The following is a 21,083-nucleotide window of genomic DNA, read 5'->3' as shown; positions in this document are numbered from 1 at the left end:
ACTTCCACTGGGAGGATGGCTGCTGGTTAGTGCAGATCAAGGACACAGGAAGCCCAGAGAGAAAGAGATGGAATAATCGGTGCTTCCTATTATCAACACTCTGCTACTGAGGAAATGGAGAGAGAATAAAGAGAGAGCCAGAGAGCCAGAGACCGCCACACAGACAGATTGACATAGATATGGTTGGGATAAAAACCTAAGGTACTGTAAACAGTGCAACATTGGGAGACGTTGAGATATTCAGTCGGTCTGGCCATCTCGACTAAAGTCGCATGGCGTTCACACTGCCCGGGGCCGGTTCTCTATTCCCACCAGGGCCCCCATGCTCAGAATATATGCACAAAAAACGGTATACATTTATTCATGGCTCTGTAAAAAAAATCGACTCGCTTTCAGCCAGAGATTAAGAAAGCTCATTGCACTGACGAATACTGTGTGTGTCATTATTCGAATTTGCGCTCCCTATCTCTCTTCATATTTGTCCCTTTCTATCTTTTCCTCTTCGCCTTCCCCATCAGGCATTCCTTCTCATGTGCCTCTAATCAGTTCAGGACAGGCATGTGTGTACAGAGGGAGAGAGATAGAATCAGAGAGAGAGAGAGAGAGACAGAGAGAGAGCGTGTCGTACTGCCTATACAGGCAGACACTTTCCCCTCTGCTGGACTGAAGCGGTGTAAGTGGTCCATTTACCCTGTTTAATTTGTTCTCTCCAGAGCCGTCAAGCCAATAGATGAGACGAGATGTAGGGGAAGAGCAAGACACAGAGAGAGACAGATAGAGAGAGACACACAGAGAGAGAGACAGAGAGAGACACACACAGAAAAACAGAGAGAGAGAGACACACACACACAGAGACAGAGACACAGACAGAGAGAAAGACAGAGAGAGACAGAGACAGATAGAGACAGACAGACATGTAGAGAGAGCGACAGACACAGAGACAGAGAGAGACAGACATATTAGGTTGGAGAGACGGATAGAGAGAAGAGATAAATAAAGTTGATAACATTTAGCAAGAGAAGAGAAAAGGTCTTACCAAACATGGTATGAGGCTCTAAGAAGCTAATGTCTAAAACAACTTAGCATTCTCACAGAGCAAGAGAGAGTGAGACGGAGGGATAGAAAGAGACAAGACAGAGAAAGAGAGAGAGAGAGAGAGAGAGAGAGAGAGAGAAAGGGCTATTAGTGAGATTGCTTTGATAATGTGTTGAATGCAAAGTAGATCAAGAAGCCAAGACAGAAAAACAAAAACGAAAATGGTATGGGTTAGGGTTTAAATGGAAAATACTAATCCAATTTAATCAAATGTTATTTGGTGTTTAAGACGCCACACTATCTTAACAAGGGACCTTTCTTTGGATCACATAATAATGAAGGCAACTGATTAACACACACACACACACACACACACACCGAATATCACCTGCATCATTATAGCCTAAGCACCGGATGTGAGGAAGTGGCATAACTCTGGATCTCATAAGCACTGAACTTCCAATGACTCACTTGATTATACTAATACAAAGCAGGGCTATGATATTCATGGAGACGCCTTTTCTCCTCAGAGCTGTAATCTGCTACTACTCATATAGCACTCTGCTGGAGTAATCCCTAGTATAGAGTATCCATTGGATATTTCATATTTGTTTTACTGATATTGATTTGAGTCATCTATGGCAAGGATCCTGTGGGGTTCCCTAGATATTCCCCTTTCCTCCTGTATGACGAAACCTTATCTGGGTCTGACTCAGGTCCTGGAACAATATATTCCCAGGATTCCCATAATACCATAACGTTTCGAATAAAAGACAATGACAATGTTCTCTGGAAGAGAGAGCATCTAAAGAGGTATTTCCCGTCCCGTGAAATACCGTCCCACCCGGGGAACTACTCACCTGTGACTGTATCTGTATGTTGTGATTTCATATTTTATGTGTGTGTGCGTGTGCACAGAGTATGTGCAGAATTTTTTTATTTGGTTCACAATAAAAATCATGATCCAATCCATTGATTCAAAATAGCATTAGCAATAGCAGGAATAGTATTTCAACTCATGAATATCAACTTCAAAATGCAAATTTAGAACATAAAAGAAAAGTAATATTATGCAGTTTGGAAGAAGCACTGTGGGGATTCATATCAGTTTGTTCTGTGGCTCTATGGTGCAACAGTTGTGGGGCCATCGTTATAGGTGGACTAGGGCTTCAATGGCCGTACAACCAGGGCCTACCTAGACACAGTAAGAGGGCCGTGGGAACTGGATCTTCAGTGTCCTCTGTAGGATCCCAGATGTTTTGGAGACGTGCGATGCAACCATACAAGGAAGGCAGGGCAGGCATCTGTAAACAAGCACACATGAATAAGCTCTCTCCCGCCCTCTTCCTCTCTCAGAAACCCTCTTTTATTCTCTCACTTACAGGAACCTTTCTGACCTCATTCCAAACCGGCCTGGGGCCTTACCCACTTCAAAGGCACTGTTACAACTGTATGCGTGTGTGTGTGTGTATGGAGCTGTCAATGTACTAAATTGAAGACCCTCAAATTGAGATGCGCATCCACACACGCACGCACACACAGAGTGTTGCTAGTGTCTTGAAGTTGGTATGGCCCGATCTACTGCTCACTGCTGAATAATGGTATTGATGGTATCCATTCCAAATCCTACACAGACACACACTTGCGTACAAAGGAAGAATTTCATTGTATGTCTGAGAACATGTTTCTTATTGTGCACAACACTTTGAATTGAATTGAATTGAATTGAAACATCAGACACACACACACACACACACACACACACACACACACACACACAAAGGCATGCTGCAACCAGCTTTCCCGTCCGCACCTGAAATTGAAAATTCTTGGGGGGATTTTGCCGTTGTTCAGAGCCCAGTAGGCAGGCACACACCTGTAGGATCAAGACACAGACACACACAAGTACATACAGAGACAAGAGGTTTGTTCTTAAGAACATGGTGAGTTATCCGCTTCATCACTACAATTTCAGTAGAGTAAGCCTGCGCTGTCACCCACTGAGAACACGCTTTGTGGAAGATACAATGTTGTTTTATGACCCATGGCAGCTGGTGGCTAGATCAGGAAATAAGTGTATAAGAAGAATATACATCCATAGACAAATATTGTTAATAACAACTTTGTTTGGGTTATTTCATTTTGATGTCATTGTTGTCAGTATATTTGTATTATTAGACTTGTTTGTTTCTACATTGTTGTTATTTATTTTAACTTGTTTTTCCCTGACCAGCATGACACACCCCCCCCTGAATCCATAACCAACTGGGAGGCCGTGACCCTGCCAGGGTCGGTGAGTGACACACACAGATGTAGTTCATAGTAATCATTGCAGGTTGAGTAACCATTCTTCAGGCAGTTTTGATTTGGTATTCGCAAGAGTGTTTCACTAATAAGGCCAACTGTCCACACACACACTAATCCTGGTTATTTGACATTCTCTCTGGTTGAACACATGGGAGATCCATCTATAAAGAATTGGAGGAATGTCCCTTCATAACCCATTCCCCTGAAAGCCATTGGTTTTCTTTTACAAACGACAAGCCCAACACAAAAAATAGGGGATGCGACCTAATGATTTGCTTTCAGCACCGAGCACCTCTCTCCAATGCTACATTTCCTTCAATACACATATGGGCACGCACACACCGACAAACCAGTAATAATGATAACATATGGTGTTTTTATACGGAAGCACACACATTTGCATACCCCGTTTTTTGTGTGTGCGTGTGTGTCGATGATATGTTTCCATGACATAAGTAATCATTATAATGTGTGTGTGCCTAGCTGTGTGCGGTGGTGTTCTGCATGGATGGATGGTAATGGTGAATGTGTGTGACAGGGAGGGGATTCTGTTTAGCGTCAGCCGAGGATGTATTTCAGTGCTTCCTTTGCCTCGAGTTCAAACACCAACCGTTACCTAAGAGTGAAAAATTTGTTTGCACACGCATTCAGCACGATGGCTCGTGCAGTCCAAACACAAGAAGAAGCATTAACTGAGGCGAGGATTTACTCCGCTATAGTGCTATATACGATTCGATATTTTTTAAGAGCCATGAGCACATTTGAACTTGACGAGTTGATATTTTGACAGCGCATTTGTAGTCTCCGATGAAAAAGATGCATGACCACATGAATTTCAAACTTCAAATGGCTCAGTTTATGGCCAAATAATATGGCCTATTTCACACATGGAATCGCGATTTCTTCTACATCTTCAGAAATACTGAGTCTTCATGTAAATTTCGGCAAAGAAAAGTTAACACACATATGATATTCCGTCCTGTGGCCGCAACTGTGGGTCTATTAATGATATGCGGCAATACATTAACAAACATCGTTTCTTACCAGTATTGTATACATTATCGTTATCGACTTGTGTTCCTAATATGCATGTGTCCCCCCGTTAATATACATTGCCATGGACTGTATTATGCGTTACGTGTTTAGTTTGCGTGTGTTTAAACAGATGGATGCAAACACGCGCGCCCGCATTCATTCATTCTTTTACACATACACACACGCGCGCCCGCAGTCATTCATAATTTTTAACGCTCACTCGCAGTAAAACTATGTTTCCTCACGTTCAAATACTCATCAATCCTCAAAGTTATGAGCTTGTACACGATGTCTGTGTCAAGAAAATATGTGTTTGCTGTACGGTGTTGGCAGATGCATTGATTTAAAAGTACAACTTATTACCGCTGTATCAGCTGTCCTTTCCCAAATAATTTAACCAACGTTATCATTTACCCTACAACGAGATTTTGTTTTGGAAGGCTGTCATATTTGCTCGAGTTCATTATTATTATTATTATTATTTGAACACATGGCATAGCCTACTACTGTGTTAATTCATGCAGCCTCTATGGATTTTTCTTTTCTCCACAATCCACATCATCATATTTAAATTAGGCAAATCCTTTGCATGTTTGTGCTATGTATAGCCTACTGGTTTGTAAGCTTATGTTGCAGTTCTGACCTGCCATGGTACGTCAAAATAGCAACACCAACTGCGCTATCCGCTAGTGCACTTAGACCAGGTATTTTGCAGTCAGTTGCGCAACTGCTTTATCGATCTGTAAGGGCGTATTCACACCAGGAAGGTCCTTAGTTCGATCTCTACGGTCCGGACCAAAACGCAATGTTTATTTTTTGGTTTGGTGCGGTTCCTTTCCACGTTGCAATTTTTCTCAACAGTCCGAGAATTTGTCAACAACGCACGTGTGCGCATAGACCGTTCAACATTGGACAAGATGGTCGGGGGCGAGGTAACGCGGGGTAACGCATAAAAAAAAAGTAAACAAAGAAAACTATTATGGAGATTCAGCGTGCTGCCCTCATTGTGCTTATGCTGATTGGTTACATACAGTTACAAACATTTGCAGTACTTTTGGAGCACCAGAAGCGTTTGGCACAACGTAGATTTTATGATGTTATGCTATCCGCGTACCGCTCGAACGCCTTCTCCCCCATCCTTGTACTGAATGTATTAAATGCATCGGTATGTTCCCCAACATACTTTATATACTTTATACAAATATCCAAAACACATTTCGTCTTCTCTTCGCTACATGTTGAGCCACGGCTATTTTTTAACGGGTCTGATAACGGGATGCCTGTCTGATAACGTGACGTTGATCTTTGAATTTACCGCACTAATCAAAAAATATAAATAAACAAGCAGCAATGGGAGCCTGTTGTGTCCAAAAAGCCATATTGTTTTTAGAACTGGGTCGGACCGAATGTGGTCGCTTTCACATCTCAAGCGAACCGCACCAGTGTTCGTTTGGAAGCGAACCGGGACCACCTCTCCGGCTGGGTCTCGGACCGGCTTTTTGGTCCGCACCAGAGTTCGATGATTTGTATTCACACCAGCCCAAAAGGTCCACACCAGCGATTTTTGTTGGTTTGGTTCGAACCAAACAAGGCAGGTGTGAAAACGCCCTAAGATAGCACCATGTATCATTTGCGCCGGAACACGCCCCTGCTTTTCGCCGAAACGCCTTTCAAGGGGGCAAGTTTAGTGGTGCGAGTTTGTTGCGGGGGGAAATCAGCTTTGCGCCGGGTGCTGACTAGCAACGATACATGCGTCGGTGTAGAAAATCAATTGCGCTGGATGCAAGATAGGGCCCAATGATCGTAAGTGCTTTATTTTACTGAGGTTACCTCCTGCGATGACGCTTAGAAGGGCCAAATGCATACTCTTAGGGACGGCCTAATGTAGTCGTAAGATGATTCAGTGAAAGCATTCACAGCCCTCCTCTAAAATCACACCGCTGCCGCCACTACCTTGATAAGCACAACGTTTCTGCTATTGTGCTGACGGCTTACCATTCTGCCCTGGCATTTTTGCATTACCTCCTGCAGCAGCTGGTGGTGAGAGTATATACATCCCTCACTGGATAAACTGCAGTACAATCTGATGAATACGTTCACCTGCCCTAAGATATACAGTCTTTGGAATATTTTTTGTTGACTACACACGAGAGGTCATAACATATTTTGCGAGATGAGATTGATTTCTTAGACTGTTTAAATTGCAAAGCAATGAATGAGGAAATATGCCTGATTTTAAGGAGTTATGCTTTTCTTACTCCAAATTCCCTCCCCGACATGATCGGGGACAACATATTATTTCCGAGGTTGAAGTAGGAGAAAGATGACGTGGGTGGGTAATGTGTCAAAGTTCTCAGTTTTTAGAGACGTTGCATCTTTGACACGCTTTAAATGAATGCAATACCTTGAAGATCCAGATTCTGATGCAGGCAGGCTGGTAGGCAGGGAGGCAGGTGGGTAATTAAGTAAGCAGTCAGGCCTGTAGATGGTTAGATGGTAAGCAGGCAACAGGTGATTTGCAGGCCAACAAAGGAGTTTAAATTTCCCCAAAAGTGTTAAGGTTCAATGAGTTGAACATTAACCCTATAAACTGCAGCCTTTTCCAAGTATTAAAGCGGAAAGGTGCGGTTAAATGAATTCAACGTAAGTATTGAAGGGTAAATAGTACAGCAGTAAATTCTTCAAACATCTTCCAATGTGTTCCTTTGTCAAACAAACTAGCTGACCAAGGCCTATTCTTTGAACCCACTTTATGGTTTCTTTTTGCCTTTCAAAATACTTTGTCACCTCACTTCGTCCAGATTCACTTCGTCCCATCGTATATGGACTATATTTTTTCCAAAATACAGTCTGATTATCCAATAGCATTGTTTCATATTAAATCAATCCATCAATAAATCAAACATTGCTCCTAGAAGGTTAAAAGACAATTTCTGAAATGTTTGCATAGTGCACATTGTAACTCCTTATTGGAGCCAGTGGAAACAAAGGCCACTTTGATGTGATGTTGACCGCATGATGACTGAAGCTCCTCCCCCTGGGTCCTGTGCAGGAGCTGGCCGCTGACCAGACGGCCGGCACCCTGCAGCCCTTCTCCATAGAGGACCTGGACCGCACCATCGCCGTGTTCGAGACGGTGGAGCAGCTCCTGCAGAACCTGAACCCGGACACCTGGAGACAGGACCTGGACAGCATCTACACCCAGACACACCTGCACTACAGGTCCAGGGCCTACCACCTGGCCAGCAGGCACAATAAAGGTACCGTGGACACAGGACACCGACGCAGCGGCTGCTGACTATGGTACAGCTTCAGCGAGGCGGAAATCAAAGTCAAGGATTCCTCTTTTACAAGGGAGCCACTGGGAGATAAACTACAAGCTTGTTTGATAAAAAAATAACTAGAATCACACAAATGGCTGTGTGTGTGTGTATTGTGTGTGGTTTTGTGTGAGTGTGTGTGTGTGTGTGGGCGGGCGGGCGGGCGGGCGTGTGTGGGTGTCTATGTGTGTCTGTACATGTGATGTGTGTGTGTGTGTGCGTGTGTGTTTGTGTATAAGTGTGTGTGTGTGTGTGTGTGGGGGGGGGGGGGGTCTGTGTCTGTGCGTGTGTGTGTGTGTTGGAAGGGCCAACTTAATGTGACTTTGAGGCTGCACCATTTTGTACTAGTCTGTTCTTAAGTCTGACAAAGCATGTCCCTATTGACCCAGGTACAACAGTTGATAGTGATTCTGCTTCAAAACCAAAACTGTCTATAGCCTTGTCTTTAAGGAGTACATTTCCTCTCCTTCTTGTCGTCTCTTCTCAAACTCAGCTGAACACTCTCTGTTCCTAAGTAAATATTTGAGCTTGGCAATTAATCTGTCTCTGTTTGTGTGTGCTTGTGTGTCTATGTGTGCGGAAGGTATTTTTTTCTGTGTGTGTGTGCATTCAGGTGTTTTTGCATGCATGTGTGTGTGTGTCAGTGCGTGTTTGTGTGTGTGTGTTTATGTGCTTCTGTGTGTGTTTGTGTGTGTGTGTGTGCGTGTGCGTGTGGGTGTGTGTTCATGTGCTACTACGTGTGTGTGTGTGTGTGTGTGTGTGTGTGTGTGCCTCCATATGTGGTGTGCGCTCTAGGTGTGAGGCAGCCTGCTGTAGCGTTGCTGTGTGTGATGCGGTAGCGCTAGGTGCTAGCTGCTGCAGCTCTGTGATACACTCTTCCAGTGTAGCGCTCCCTAATTGGAAATTCAACCTGTGCAGCAGAGCAGCAATATGCCACAGTCAGCAAGCTTGCTTTGTTTTCATTAACATACACACCCATGCACGCACACACACACACACGCACGCACGCACGCACGCACGCACACACACGCGCGCACACACACAGCTAGCTGGCCCTTTTGTTTACATCAAATACAGTCAATTGGGAATGCAAGCTACACTGTTTTGAAACACACACACAATACATCACCATGATACAGTATAAACACATCATACGCACACTGTGACACACACCAGCCCACTAACAAGATGGATAGCGGGAGAGAGAGATTGACTATCCTTCCACTGTCTCTCTCACAACAAAAAGAAGAAGAGAGAGAGAGATGATAGAGGGGGAGAAAGGTGTGGATGGATGACTGAAAAGAAAGCAAGAGGTAGAGACAGATTGACTATCCATCCACTGTCTCTTTCTCTCACAGTTCCACACCACTGCATCCTGGAGATTACACTTATTCACAGACACACTGCAAAAAACACACACACATCACCTTCAGCAATACCCATGGATGCACACGCATGCACACGCACACACACATTTGTGCACGCTGACGTGTACAGTGTTATGGGAGATTGGGACGAGCCCCCTAGTCAGAGTACATGGAGGAGGAACAAAATGTTGGCGTAAAGCACCGGTCCAATGACGTTTTTGTATGAAACCCAGATGTTTGAGTCACAGGGAGGGAGAGTTGTTCACACTGAGGAAATACACAGTGGTTAGGATGTGTTCAGCCTCCAGGCGATGGCCAGGCCGGTCTGCGGCTCTGAGCCCTTAGGAGTAATAACCTGGAACCACTGGAGGTATTTAAATTGTGTGTCTTGGAAATAGGCTAAACTATGTCAAAGCAGAAGGTAAGCGCCACTCTAGCTTTTACAGAGTAAATTGGAAGGGCTGCAGGAGATGGGTAACCTCTCTATTGGGAGAGAGTTATAATTCATGTTTCAGACATGTGGGTGTGATGTATGGGACTCCATGTGGTGAAATGGACAAACACACTCACACCCACACACAGACTGGTGATCCAGTCTGTGTGTGTCTGTCAGAGAGACACAAAAACCTTGTTTTTATCATTCACCCAGCACGGGCTACAGCATAACACATGCTTGAAAACATACTGCCCTGTATCCCACTGTGAAACCAGAAGAGCACACCTCCAAGTCAGCAAACACAGTCAATAAATATGCCCCAGCAGAAAGTCAATTGAACCACTTAAATGAAACCATAATCAAGTAGAGTCAATATGAATAAAGCCAGCACTCTGACCTACAGCCCCACCTCTCTCACACAAACACACCACACACACAGACACCCTAACCTCTCTCTCTCTCTCTCTCTCTCTCTCTCTCTCTCTCTCTCTCTCTCTCTCTCTCTCTCTCTCTCTCTCTCTCTCTCTCTCTCTCTCTCTCTCTCTCTCTCTCTCTCTCTAAAATATATGCATAGACAATATTACTTTCAGAAAAAACAATTGCTTATTGATTATCAATGCCGTTTGGTTTCACCTGGACACTCTTTATGTTCAGCACAATCAGCCCTCGGCTATTTTTCTATTTAGCACCATAAACTACACTGGATCTCATACGATCCTGAATCTTTTGCTGCTGGATGATGAAAACGTATAGCCAGTTTCAGAGAGTGCAACAAATGTGGCTTGTGTTTAGTGGTGTTTTTATATTCAGGTTAGTTCCACTAAAAGTGACACTGACTTATTGACGGATTACCAAAGGCTCTTGGTTACACAGAGAATCAACACTTTTAACCGTGACAATCTATGTTTAAGACAGTGTGGAATGGTGCCTTGGACTGATCCTGAGCTGATAATGACTAGCATGGGGGTAATGATAGAAGAGATGATTTGCTATCTAAAATCAATAAGCTGACGCCAATTCTGTGTGCCTCTCTCTCTCCACAGCTATTGAATTATCAATTACGGTGCTCGGGATGATTGCACGATCTGTTCTACCATAATTTAGTAAGAAGCCAATCTAACTATTGCCTTGAACATGATTTTTCACTCAGGCAATATTGCAGTCTTCTATTTATAATCATACAGAGGCTGCTCTCTTCAGGCAATTCCAGTTGCATGATAATGGCGTGTCTCTATCTGAAATAGATATTGTGTTCCAGCTCCATTACATCTCTGTTGTGTGTACTACTTAGCACATTTACATTCAATATTATTTAGTACATTTGTATCACATTTGAATACAAGGATATGCGAATACAAAGTGAATACAAAGACATCAATGAGGAGCAGATATATGCCAGCCTATAGATCTAGATATTGGGGAATGAACCCAGAACCTTTCAGCTGACACCCAAGCCATGACAACACCATGCCCCCCTATCTCCCTCTGGGATTTGTATTAATATGCGATGCACCACATCAATTGACAGACATTGACACTGTCTGGATGTGCACATGTCTTATTCATCATCCGTGTGACCCTGAAATCAATTGCAAAACTGGTGCGATTGCACAGCAAATAAAAGCAGGCTACTCGTGTGGGTCATTATGTGCAGCATGATGGCAAGAGGGAACACTCGTGACAATACAATCAATCTCACATCTATTGATTGTCTCTCTCTCTCTCGCTCTCTCTCTCTCTCCGGGCTCCCTATCTGTACATCTCCCAGCGGTGCCTCCATCTCTCTCTGCCTCCGTCAATACATGCTGCAGCTGCTTTGAAGACTACACACGTACACAGTACACACCGACTCACACACACTGACACGCTGACACGTACACACTGACACACAAACACTGACGCACAGACACACACGCACGCACAAAAACAATGAAACACAGACCACAAACACACCCGCACTTGTACACACACACATATACGAGGACACACAGCCTCCCCAACTCTTATCCAGCACCATCAGATGACATTCATGTCATTTGGCGGACAGCATTCTATTATCAATTATCCAGCCATAAAAAGTTTGAAAAGTACGAAAACATTCATGCTTAGCATAGGCAGCCCAAGTAGGAATCAAACCCCTTACCGCAGCACTGGTGAAGCCATGCTCCTCCCCCATGTACACTACCCTTGATACAATGTGAAGCTTTGACATCTGCACCACTAAGAGTCAGACGCCAGGCCCCATAGCCTGATTACTCTTCTACTCTTCGACTCCTACCCTTGTGGCTTTGTGTCACTGTCTTTCCCAGTCACTGCACCCCTCCTTGGACTGTCCCTCATGCCACCTCCATCGTTTCTCAGGTCTCCCCCCAATCGTCACTCCCGGTCCTCCACAGATCCACACAGACGCCCACCGACACCAGCAGTGCTAAGGTCCGGTCTTCTGTGATTGCACTCGTCCTCCCTCACTTCCCGCTCTTCCATGTCTCCCCCCCCCTCCAGTGGACCTGGACCGTCTCTACGACGACGTCCGACGCTACAGCTGCACGCCGCGCAACCTGACGGTGAACCTGCGCGAGGAGCTGCGCGCCACCAATGCCGTCTTCTTCCCCCGCTGCCTGCTGGTTAAGCGCTGCGGCGGGAACTGTGCCTGCGGGACGGCCGACTGGAACAACGGCTGCACCTGCCAGGCGGCCAAGACCGCCGTCAAACTGCACGAGGTGAGGGGACGCGCACGCGGACACACACAAAGATACATACTTAAACACACACAGACACACCAGCAGATACACACACACACAGACACAGATGTGCACGCACACACAGATACACACTCTCACAGACACTTACACAGACATAGATACACTCACACACACACACACACACACACAGATACAAACGCACACAGATACATACACACAGACACAGATATACACTCTCACAGATAGACACTCACACACACAGGTACGTACTCACACACACACAGATACACACTCACACGGACACATCTGTGCATTCTTTGTGTGCACATGATAACAACAACACACACAAACACGGACTAACACACACACACACACAGATGCACAAGACCAAGGATTTAGCTGAATGAACTAGATAATAGTAAGAGACAGAAACTATAGAATGACTGAGATAAAAGCTAAACATGGAAGAGGATGGACGAGGTGAACCAAGAGGTGTACCTGGAAGAGGAAAGGGGGGGGAGTTGATCTTAACAAGAGGAGGACCTAGGGAAAGAACGGGAGAGAGGAAGGAATGGGGAGAGGAGGGAATGGGAGAGGAAGGAACGGGGGAGAGAGGAAGGGAGAGAGGAAGGAACGGGAAAGAGGAAGGGAGAGAGGGAGGAACGGTTGAGAAGAAGGGAGAGAGGAAAGAACGGGAGAGAGGGAGGAACGGGAGAGAGGGAGGGAAGGGAGTGAGGAAGAGAGGAAGGAAGGAATGGGAGAGAGGAAGGGAGAGAGGAGGGGAGGGAGGAAGGAATGGGAGAGAGGAAGGGAGAGAGGAAGGAATGGGAGAGAGGAAGGTAGGGAGGAAGGAACAGGAGAGAGGAAGGGAGGAAGGAAGAAATGGGAGAGAGGGAGGGAGAGATGAAGGAATGGGAGAGAGGAAGGGAGGCAGGAAGGAATGGGAGAGAAGAAGGAACGGGAGAGATGAAGGAACAGGAGAGAGGAAGGGAGGAAGGAAGGAATGGGAGAGAGGAAGGGAGGCAGCAAGGAATGGGAGAAAGGAAGGGAGAGGTGGGAGGAAGGAATGGGAGAGAGGAAGGAATGGGAGAGAGGAAGGTAGGGAGGAAGGAACAGGAGAGAGGAAGGGAGGAAGGAAGGAATGGGAGAGAGGAAGGGAGGAAGGAAGGAATGGGAGAGAGGAAGGGAGAGAGGAAGGAATGGCAGAGAGGAAGGGAGAGGAGGGAGGAAGGAATGGGAGAGAGAAAGGGAGAGAGGAAGGAACAGGAGAAAGGAAGGAAGGGAGGAAGGAAGAAATGGGAGAGAGGGAGGAACGGTTGGGAAGAAGGGAGAGATGAAGGGGGGTTCGACCGAACGAGGGGAAAGTTTGAGGGAAAGTGAGATTGGTGAGACGAGCAGTGCATCGGCGATGGAGCAACAATGCACCACGGACCTCTCTCCCTAATTATCTCTCCCTCTCTCTCCCCCTCCAGCCCTCCCTCTCTCTCTGTCTCCCATGACCCTCTTCCCCGCCTCTTCGTCTTCTCTTCCCGCCTCTGTCTCTTGTTGTGCATTCAAATCCCCTCCGCTCTGTTCGCAGGGTATTACTTTGAAAGCTCCTCCACATCAGTCTCCTCCTCATACTCTGTTTTCCACCCCTTCCTCTGCACTGCACTAGCGCCCATTGTTGTTCATCTCCCCCTCCCCCCTCAGCATTTGTCTTTGTTCTATCATGGCTTCATTATGGAGACAGTGCAAAGGGGGCCCATCTGGGGCCCTATCTGGGCTCCTTGCTCTTCCTCTGTGTCTTTCCTAGTACTTTGAACATTACAGTTCGGAAAATCAAAGAGAACCAGGATTGAGGTCAACGTGATGAAGGAATGTGGTGACCGTTGGGGAGAGAGAGAGAGAGAGAGAGAGAGAGAGAGAGAGAGAGAGAGAGAGAGAGAGAGAGAGAGAGAGAGAGAGAGAGAGAGAGAGAGAGGTGTTTGTGTGAGAGAGGAGGGGTTGAGAGAATCCGCAGCTATTTCCCCGGCAGTACGGCACACAGGCGCAGCGGCGAGGGTTAAGCATCCACTTCCCCGACTGACCAAACCCCTTTACAAACACATCATTATTCACACCAATGTTTTGCTTCTCCAATGCACCAACATAAATCACCAGGAGGTGGGCTGCCATTTACCGGATGATTACATTGCATCAGTTGTGTTCGAATTAGTCTGTTTTGTTGTTGCTTGGTTTTCAGGTTTTTTTTGTTACCCACTACCTTGAAAGTACTCTGACAGAGGACACTGCGGCGGTGGGATTGGTCACTCCAGATGATTAAACATCCATTTTGATTTATGCTATTACATTTTCTTCTTGCACTGCCTTGGCGTTGGACGGAATCATTAGAATGAGTCAATATTGTCCCCTCTATTAGGTTTCCTTGGGTATTCTTGTTCAATTCCGATTTTTTAAGATAGTTATGGATTCTGCCGCCTTGCTGCAGAGTCAAGGTATAATGGGCCGGAACGCCTGGCTATCGCACACATCAGATAATCTTAACGGTATCTGGCATGATAATCTTTAATATATACACATTGATATCGCGGTGGTACACTCCCAGACCGTGGCCGGTGTTGCTCAGCTTATGGTGGTGTATTTCTAAGGTCCTGATAAACATGGCAGGATGCAGGACTAAGTGAAAGGAATTGCAGCCCAAGCACTTTAAGCTGTTGGTTCAGGGGTATATTGAGTAATGGGTCACAAGCAAGGAATAGGGTCCTTGGTCGTAACCATGGACACCAAGTCCAATGCATCATCCTCTCTCTCTCTTCTTACCTTACCCCTTTCTCTGATAGGCCTACGTCCCTTGTGCATACTTCTTAGCCTTGCACCTGAAAACCGTTCATGGGTGCTCCCAATGCAGATAGCATTGGTATCTATCTTCACTTCCCTCTCAGCCCATTCTGTCAATCCATCCATCTGTCTATCAGTCATCTATCCATCAATCTATCCCTCCATCCATCTGTCTGTCCGTCCATCTGTCCATCCGTATATCTACCTATATATCTATCTATTCCTCCATCTCTCTATTTAACCCTCGCCTAGTATCTCTCTGGGTAGAGGCCTACTTAACATGCATATATTACTTTTTCCACATCTCCTTAGAAAAAATCGAACTCCCATGTTTGCCTGTGAGCTATTGTGTCTGCGCAGTGCACCATGGCTCTCCTGGGCGGTTCTGAAGCCTTTGATATTCGCAACAGGCTTGGTCCATATACACCATACAGTACATGCCTGCATCCCCCAACCCCAGCCACGAGGAGGGGACTCAGCTTCCATACAGGTCTTGCACAGCAGCGCTGGCGCCGGAGAAGGGGAGAAGCGAGGACCTATTGAAGCCGATGATGGACTGCCTGATGGGGAGGGAGAGCAGGGAGAGGTGTGGGGCAGACCACAGCACCAGGGAACAGCCCATTGGAGGGAGGTTCTGGGAAACAGATAAACAGCGCTAGGGATGGTGATGATTAAGATTGGGTGATGGTGGAAGAGTCAGTGGTGGTGGGGGTGAAGTTGGTGGGGCAGGGTAATGAGGATGATCTTGGACGAGTCAGTGGTGGTGGATGTATTAAATATTCTGGTGAATGTGGTGGTGGGTAGGTTGAGGACGGTAGTAGGGGATGGACGGGGTTTTGATGCTGAAGCGATGGCCCTGATGCAGATTTAGGGTTACTGCTGCACCAGGGGATGGGGTTAGTGATGACTGTAGAGGAGATTGAGCTGTAACTGGGGCGGCATGTTGCTCAGGAGGGAGAGTGGGTCGGCTGGGAACCGGAAGGTTGCTAGTTCGTGCATCGAGGTGTCCCTGACGAGCTGGCCGTCGCCTTGCATGGTTGACACCGCTGTCGTGTGTGAATGTGTGCATGAATGGATGGATGTTAGGCAATACTATAAAGCACTTTGAGTGGCCACTGGTTAGAGACAGCTGAATATATAAATACAGTCCATTTACCATTTACCATTTAACTGCTTGACATTGAAGTCAGAAAGGCTCTGGACGTGGCCTTGGTAGGGGACCACAAGAGAGAATCTCACACAGGATTGACTGTTGGATTAACCCGACTCAGCAGTCAGGAGAAGGTTGTTGCTGGCCAGGTGTGGACATTTCAGTGTGTTCGAGAGATCAGACGGTCCCCCCACTAGTGTCTGAGCTTTTGAGCGTACTGTTATTAGCGTCCCTAATCAGCTTCCCTTCACCTGAGACAGCAACATGTGGAGCTCACTGCACTTAATGTAGTGGAAATCACGTTTGTGAAAAGGCACCTTAAGGGCGACGTCTAGGTTTGCGTCTGACCGGAACAGTCTATCTTTGGAACCAGGATGGGCCACTGGTCACAGCATTGGTACTACCCTTCATAATTACTGGTCAGGAGGTGACAAGGTGGACTTGGATCAGATTAAGTATCAAGTGATAACCTGTTGACCTGTGAAATTAGATGTTCTTCTTATGGGCCTATTGTTCCTATGCTGGTCGCCACACACACACACACACACACACACACACACACACACACACACACACACACACACACACACACACACACACACACACACACACACACACACACACACACACACACACACACACACACACACACACACACACACACACACACACACACACACACACACACACAGTCACAGTCTTTGGACATGTGCAGTCCAATCGCAGTTCACATAAGATGGCTTTCCATTGGATTCATTTGTTTCAATTTCTTTCTGGTGTGCATGACTGTGATTGCTGGGCGTTTGAAGCGAGACAGAGGGTTATCCAGTCTCTGATTTCCCCGAAGCCCCGTCGTCAGCACCCTGTTGGCTAGGTCCCTCAATCACCCAGCCTGGAGCTGTCCTGGGGAGAGGGGTTCTGGGGGTACCTGCAGCTGGTTTAAGGAAGACGGTTACCCTCTCATGTAGAAGATTCAATAAGGCCTCCCGAGATAATGGCCCTGATATTGCAGCTTGCGGGGTGACACATGCATGCACACACACGTGCGCACACACACACACACACACACACAGCTGAGATATTATACCTACTAAGTCCCATCAGTGCACAAGTCATATATTATGGACAAGATTGAAGATCAGATCATAAGCAATATTCAGGAATGTAACTTATTATCATTATTGCAATAGCGGTTCAGTATATTCTCAAAGCATGCGATGTGTAACCGTTTTTTGTGTTGCGGTGAGGACAGCGAGTGAGAGTGGTACAGAGACTCTGTTAGACACGCCGCTCATGTTCCCCATTAGAGATTTGACTCTTCTGGCTGCCTTTCGTTCAGCACCGGCTCTATTGAGCCACAATTCAAACACTTTTCTTTTTAGGTTGAGTACACCCTCTTTATCCGTTGACATGAGGGATTCACCGCCAGCTAATGACCTACATGTCGAGTGGTATGCGTACACACATCACAGTACTGGAGTTACTTAGATTTTCATATTCGCTAACGTTATTCGGGTTTTGTACGCTTTTTGGGGGCTAGTTGTCCATTTGTAATTCACAAAAAAGATAACCCGTCTTTCCACTGGGCCGGGATGATTATAAAAAATCGCAAATGGATCAATGGCGACGGTTGGTTAATTACCGCCTCAGCTGAATTCCTAACGCGTTTTGAAACAAAAAATCATTACGCCCAATCAAATGGCTTCATGGGCCATGGGGGATGAACCCGCCCAGCGAGTTACAGTGAGTCAAGTGGTGAGAGGCTTGTGTCTATCATCAGCACTGAGCAGAGTGTGGCCCTGGCTGTACCATCTACCATCTATGAGACCGGCACCGGCACTCTTCTGCTACGCTCTGATCCCCATGCTGGGGGATCTCACTTGCGCCACGTTTAAAGTTAATACATGTTCAACTCTGACCCCCACTGGCGCTGACCTCCCAAAGTGTGTACCAATCCCAGACCAGGTTTATGGTTTACCCAGGGCGTGGGTTTTCAATGGCTCCTTGGGCCGAGATTTAACCATGTTTTCTTAGTTTTGCCCTGGTTGGCTGAGGGCGTGATCCCATCACATGCTGCAGTGTGTGTGTTTGTCAAGAGTTTCTGTCAAGGCTCTGAAAGGAGAGCTGTTTCCCTGGAAGTCAGGCATTCATTCAACAGCTCTATCCTCCACATGAGACATCATTCTTGTGAATTATTATATCTAAACTGTGAAAGCTAATCTCTCAAAAAGGAATAGTAACAATATCAATAATTCACTGCATCTAGACCAAAGATGGACCAGGTTATCCCTGCTTAGCTTCCAAAGAGATCTGTGAGGTGGATGGCCACAGTGCTGGACTCTGTGTGTGGGACTGTATGACCTGACTTATCTCTCTGGCCCCGCCCTCCTGTCTGCCTGTCTCCTCGTCTGGCTGTCTGTGCTCCAGGTGTTAAAGTACGCTCCGGAGACGAGGTCGTTGGTGAGCCAGCGGAGGCCCCGGGTTCGTTGGGTCATCGACGAGATCTTCCTCACGCACCACGAAAAGTGTCAGTGCGTGTGTCCCTCCAGACCCCCACGCTGAGACCCTCTGACCCACGCCGGCCGATCATCACACAAACACACACACACACACACACACACACACACACACACACACACACACACACACACACACACACACACACACACACTCCACACACACCTTGGACTTCTAACTGGCTAGGTTTTGTTTTGTCCATTTTTTTCTGTCGCTACAGCTACAGCATGTGCATGTTACAACTTGGCTCCCACGTACAGGGGAGTGAATACATCTATGCAACCTGACTGACATACTAGAGTATACACCATTCAAAAGACAGGCAACCCAACTAAATGTACATGTAACGGCGTTGTCATCTGTTCGCTCCCCGCACCTTAGGTTCAAACGTTGTGAAAGACCAAGCCAAAAAAACAATGACAGCTCAATACACTGTAGGGCTGTTCGTCCCAAATACAGCCGACAATCACAAATTCCCTTTGTAGTACCACTTCAACTGTACATTTTGTTCCAAGTGTAAAACTCGAACAACTTGAACCCTTTAACTTGGCTGTTGACATGAGTTAAGTGAAACTTTTCCATTAGCATGTGTGTTTCCCTAAGCCATGTGTTGGAGGACCCTGTGTTCCTCGTGGTGTTGTGCGTGTGTGCACGGCTGCGGGAGGGTTGGAGGCAGCGAAAACCCAAATAACACTTTATCTGAGTCGGGAATTAGGCTAAACCAAACCCCACGCCCCCTCGCTCACGCAGCCACACAGGAACACGCCCGCACCCGCACACACACACACAGAGCAGCCCCCGAGGCCTTCCTGCTCCCTAAAGACAACACGCATATATTTATATTGAACTCTTTCCTGCGCCGCTTTCTCTGAAGTCCTCTTTGTGTTTTCCTCTGTTTTTACTGATAAAGGGGTGTTGAAACGCAGGGCCCCCAGCACACAACTCCCTGCTCCCCCGCCCTATCCCCTTTCCCCCTCTCTCTCTCCCTCTCTTACTCTCCCCCTCCCTCTCCCTCCCTCTCTCTCCCTCCCCCCCCCCCCCCCCCCCCCCCCCCCCCCTTCCTCGGTCCCCTCTTTTCCTGTTTCCTTTGCCGTCTCCTTCCACTTGACACCCTTCCTTCCTGCGTTTCCTTCAGCGACTGCGACGGCGTAGCTTTGTAGAGAGCGGTGCCCAATCAGCACCACCTGTTCAGACCCCCCGCCCTCCGACACACCTGATGGTAGCATGCACCAGTTGGGGCTCTAGGGTCCCAACCCCAGCCCGTCCTCCCAGCCCGGGACACACCGGCAGAGTGTCCCGGGCCAGGCCGAACACAAGCAGAATGTGAAGCCAGGTCATCTGAGGGCCAGACTACCAAATTTCATGCTTTGTTTCCTCCCGAACAACACTTTAAAAAACAGCCAGAGGTGGTGGTGTTGTTGTTGTTGTCCCGACACCCAACGTTCTTCTTAAATATGCCGGTCCACAGAGAACGTGCCGCACATTCTGAGGCACCGATGTGATTAATAGTTTAGAGTCTGTGTGTGGGTCTGTGTGTGTGAATGTGCCAGCACCTTTACGTCCTGTGTAGTTTGATCAGCACATTCCATGGTGACATGCGCCAAAGGGACATTCCTCTGTGTTTATTATTGTCCTGTGTGTTTCCATGCCTCTGAACCCCATTGTGTGACTGTCAAGTCATTTGTTTTTTGACGTTCACTATAACAATCATTTTCAATAACACCAGAGAATTCTTTGCAAACATTTTCATTCCTTGAAAGCATGAAAGAAATGTCCAACCTGCTTTCACTGTATTCCGTTAGTTAACCACATCTAAACTGCCCTCTTTACCATCATTATTTATTGTTTCTTTCTTTGTTATTTTCATATTGGCTGTATGTTGTTTTATAAATAAAGCATTTCCAGCAGCACCGTTTCCATTGGGTTTTTGTGTTGTTTACTTTGACAAACGACCATTGTCAGGTGTTATCTTCTGTTGTCCTGCATCCCACAGCAGATGTGGACTGTTTGCAGTAGAGCAGGGTACTGATATTGAACTTATGAGCAGGAGTTGGGGAGGGGACGACTGACAGAGAGAAGGTTAGAGTGGAAAGATGAAGAGGAGAGGAGTGGGAGATACGAGAGTAGGCAGAAGGAGAAGAGAGGAGTGGGAGTTAAGGTGGAGTAGGCAGAGGATGGGGATATGCTAATGACCAGTGCCCTGAAGGTCTTTCGATCTTCTTGTGTCCCTCTCTAACTTGTCCAAACACACGCCACATACAAAGCACACAAGTCACCATAGAAACTAGAGATCCGCTTTTGACGAGTGTTCTCATTGCAAAAGTCAACACGACTCACCACCAAGTCGTGCTGTCAAAGTCCACTAAAAATAGTTCCTTGTGCCCACCCGATCAG

General features: G+C 46.7%; 1 protein-coding gene across 1 annotated transcript in view; it reads left to right on the top strand.

The window, feature by feature from the left end:
- Positions 1-20,556, top strand: part of pdgfd (platelet derived growth factor d) — a 51,975-nt gene extending 31,419 nt beyond the window's left edge. Inside the window, exons 4-7 of the mRNA XM_079731186.1 lie at positions 3,269-3,328; positions 7,430-7,637; positions 12,003-12,220; positions 18,600-20,556. Coding sequence (XP_079587312.1) covers positions 3,269-3,328; positions 7,430-7,637; positions 12,003-12,220; positions 18,600-18,734 — 621 coding nt within the window. The 3' untranslated portion in view covers positions 18,735-20,556. The remainder of the gene's footprint in view (positions 1-3,268; positions 3,329-7,429; positions 7,638-12,002; positions 12,221-18,599) is intronic.
- The last annotated feature ends 527 nt before the right edge of the window (positions 20,557-21,083 follow it).

The sequence above is a fragment of the Pollachius pollachius genome (assembly GCF_949987615.1).
Source record: "Pollachius pollachius genome assembly, chromosome: 3".
NCBI lineage: Eukaryota > Metazoa > Chordata > Actinopteri > Gadiformes > Gadidae > Pollachius > Pollachius pollachius.
The sequence above is the reverse complement of the archived record's forward strand: the minus strand, read 5'-3'. Positions and strand labels throughout refer to the sequence as shown.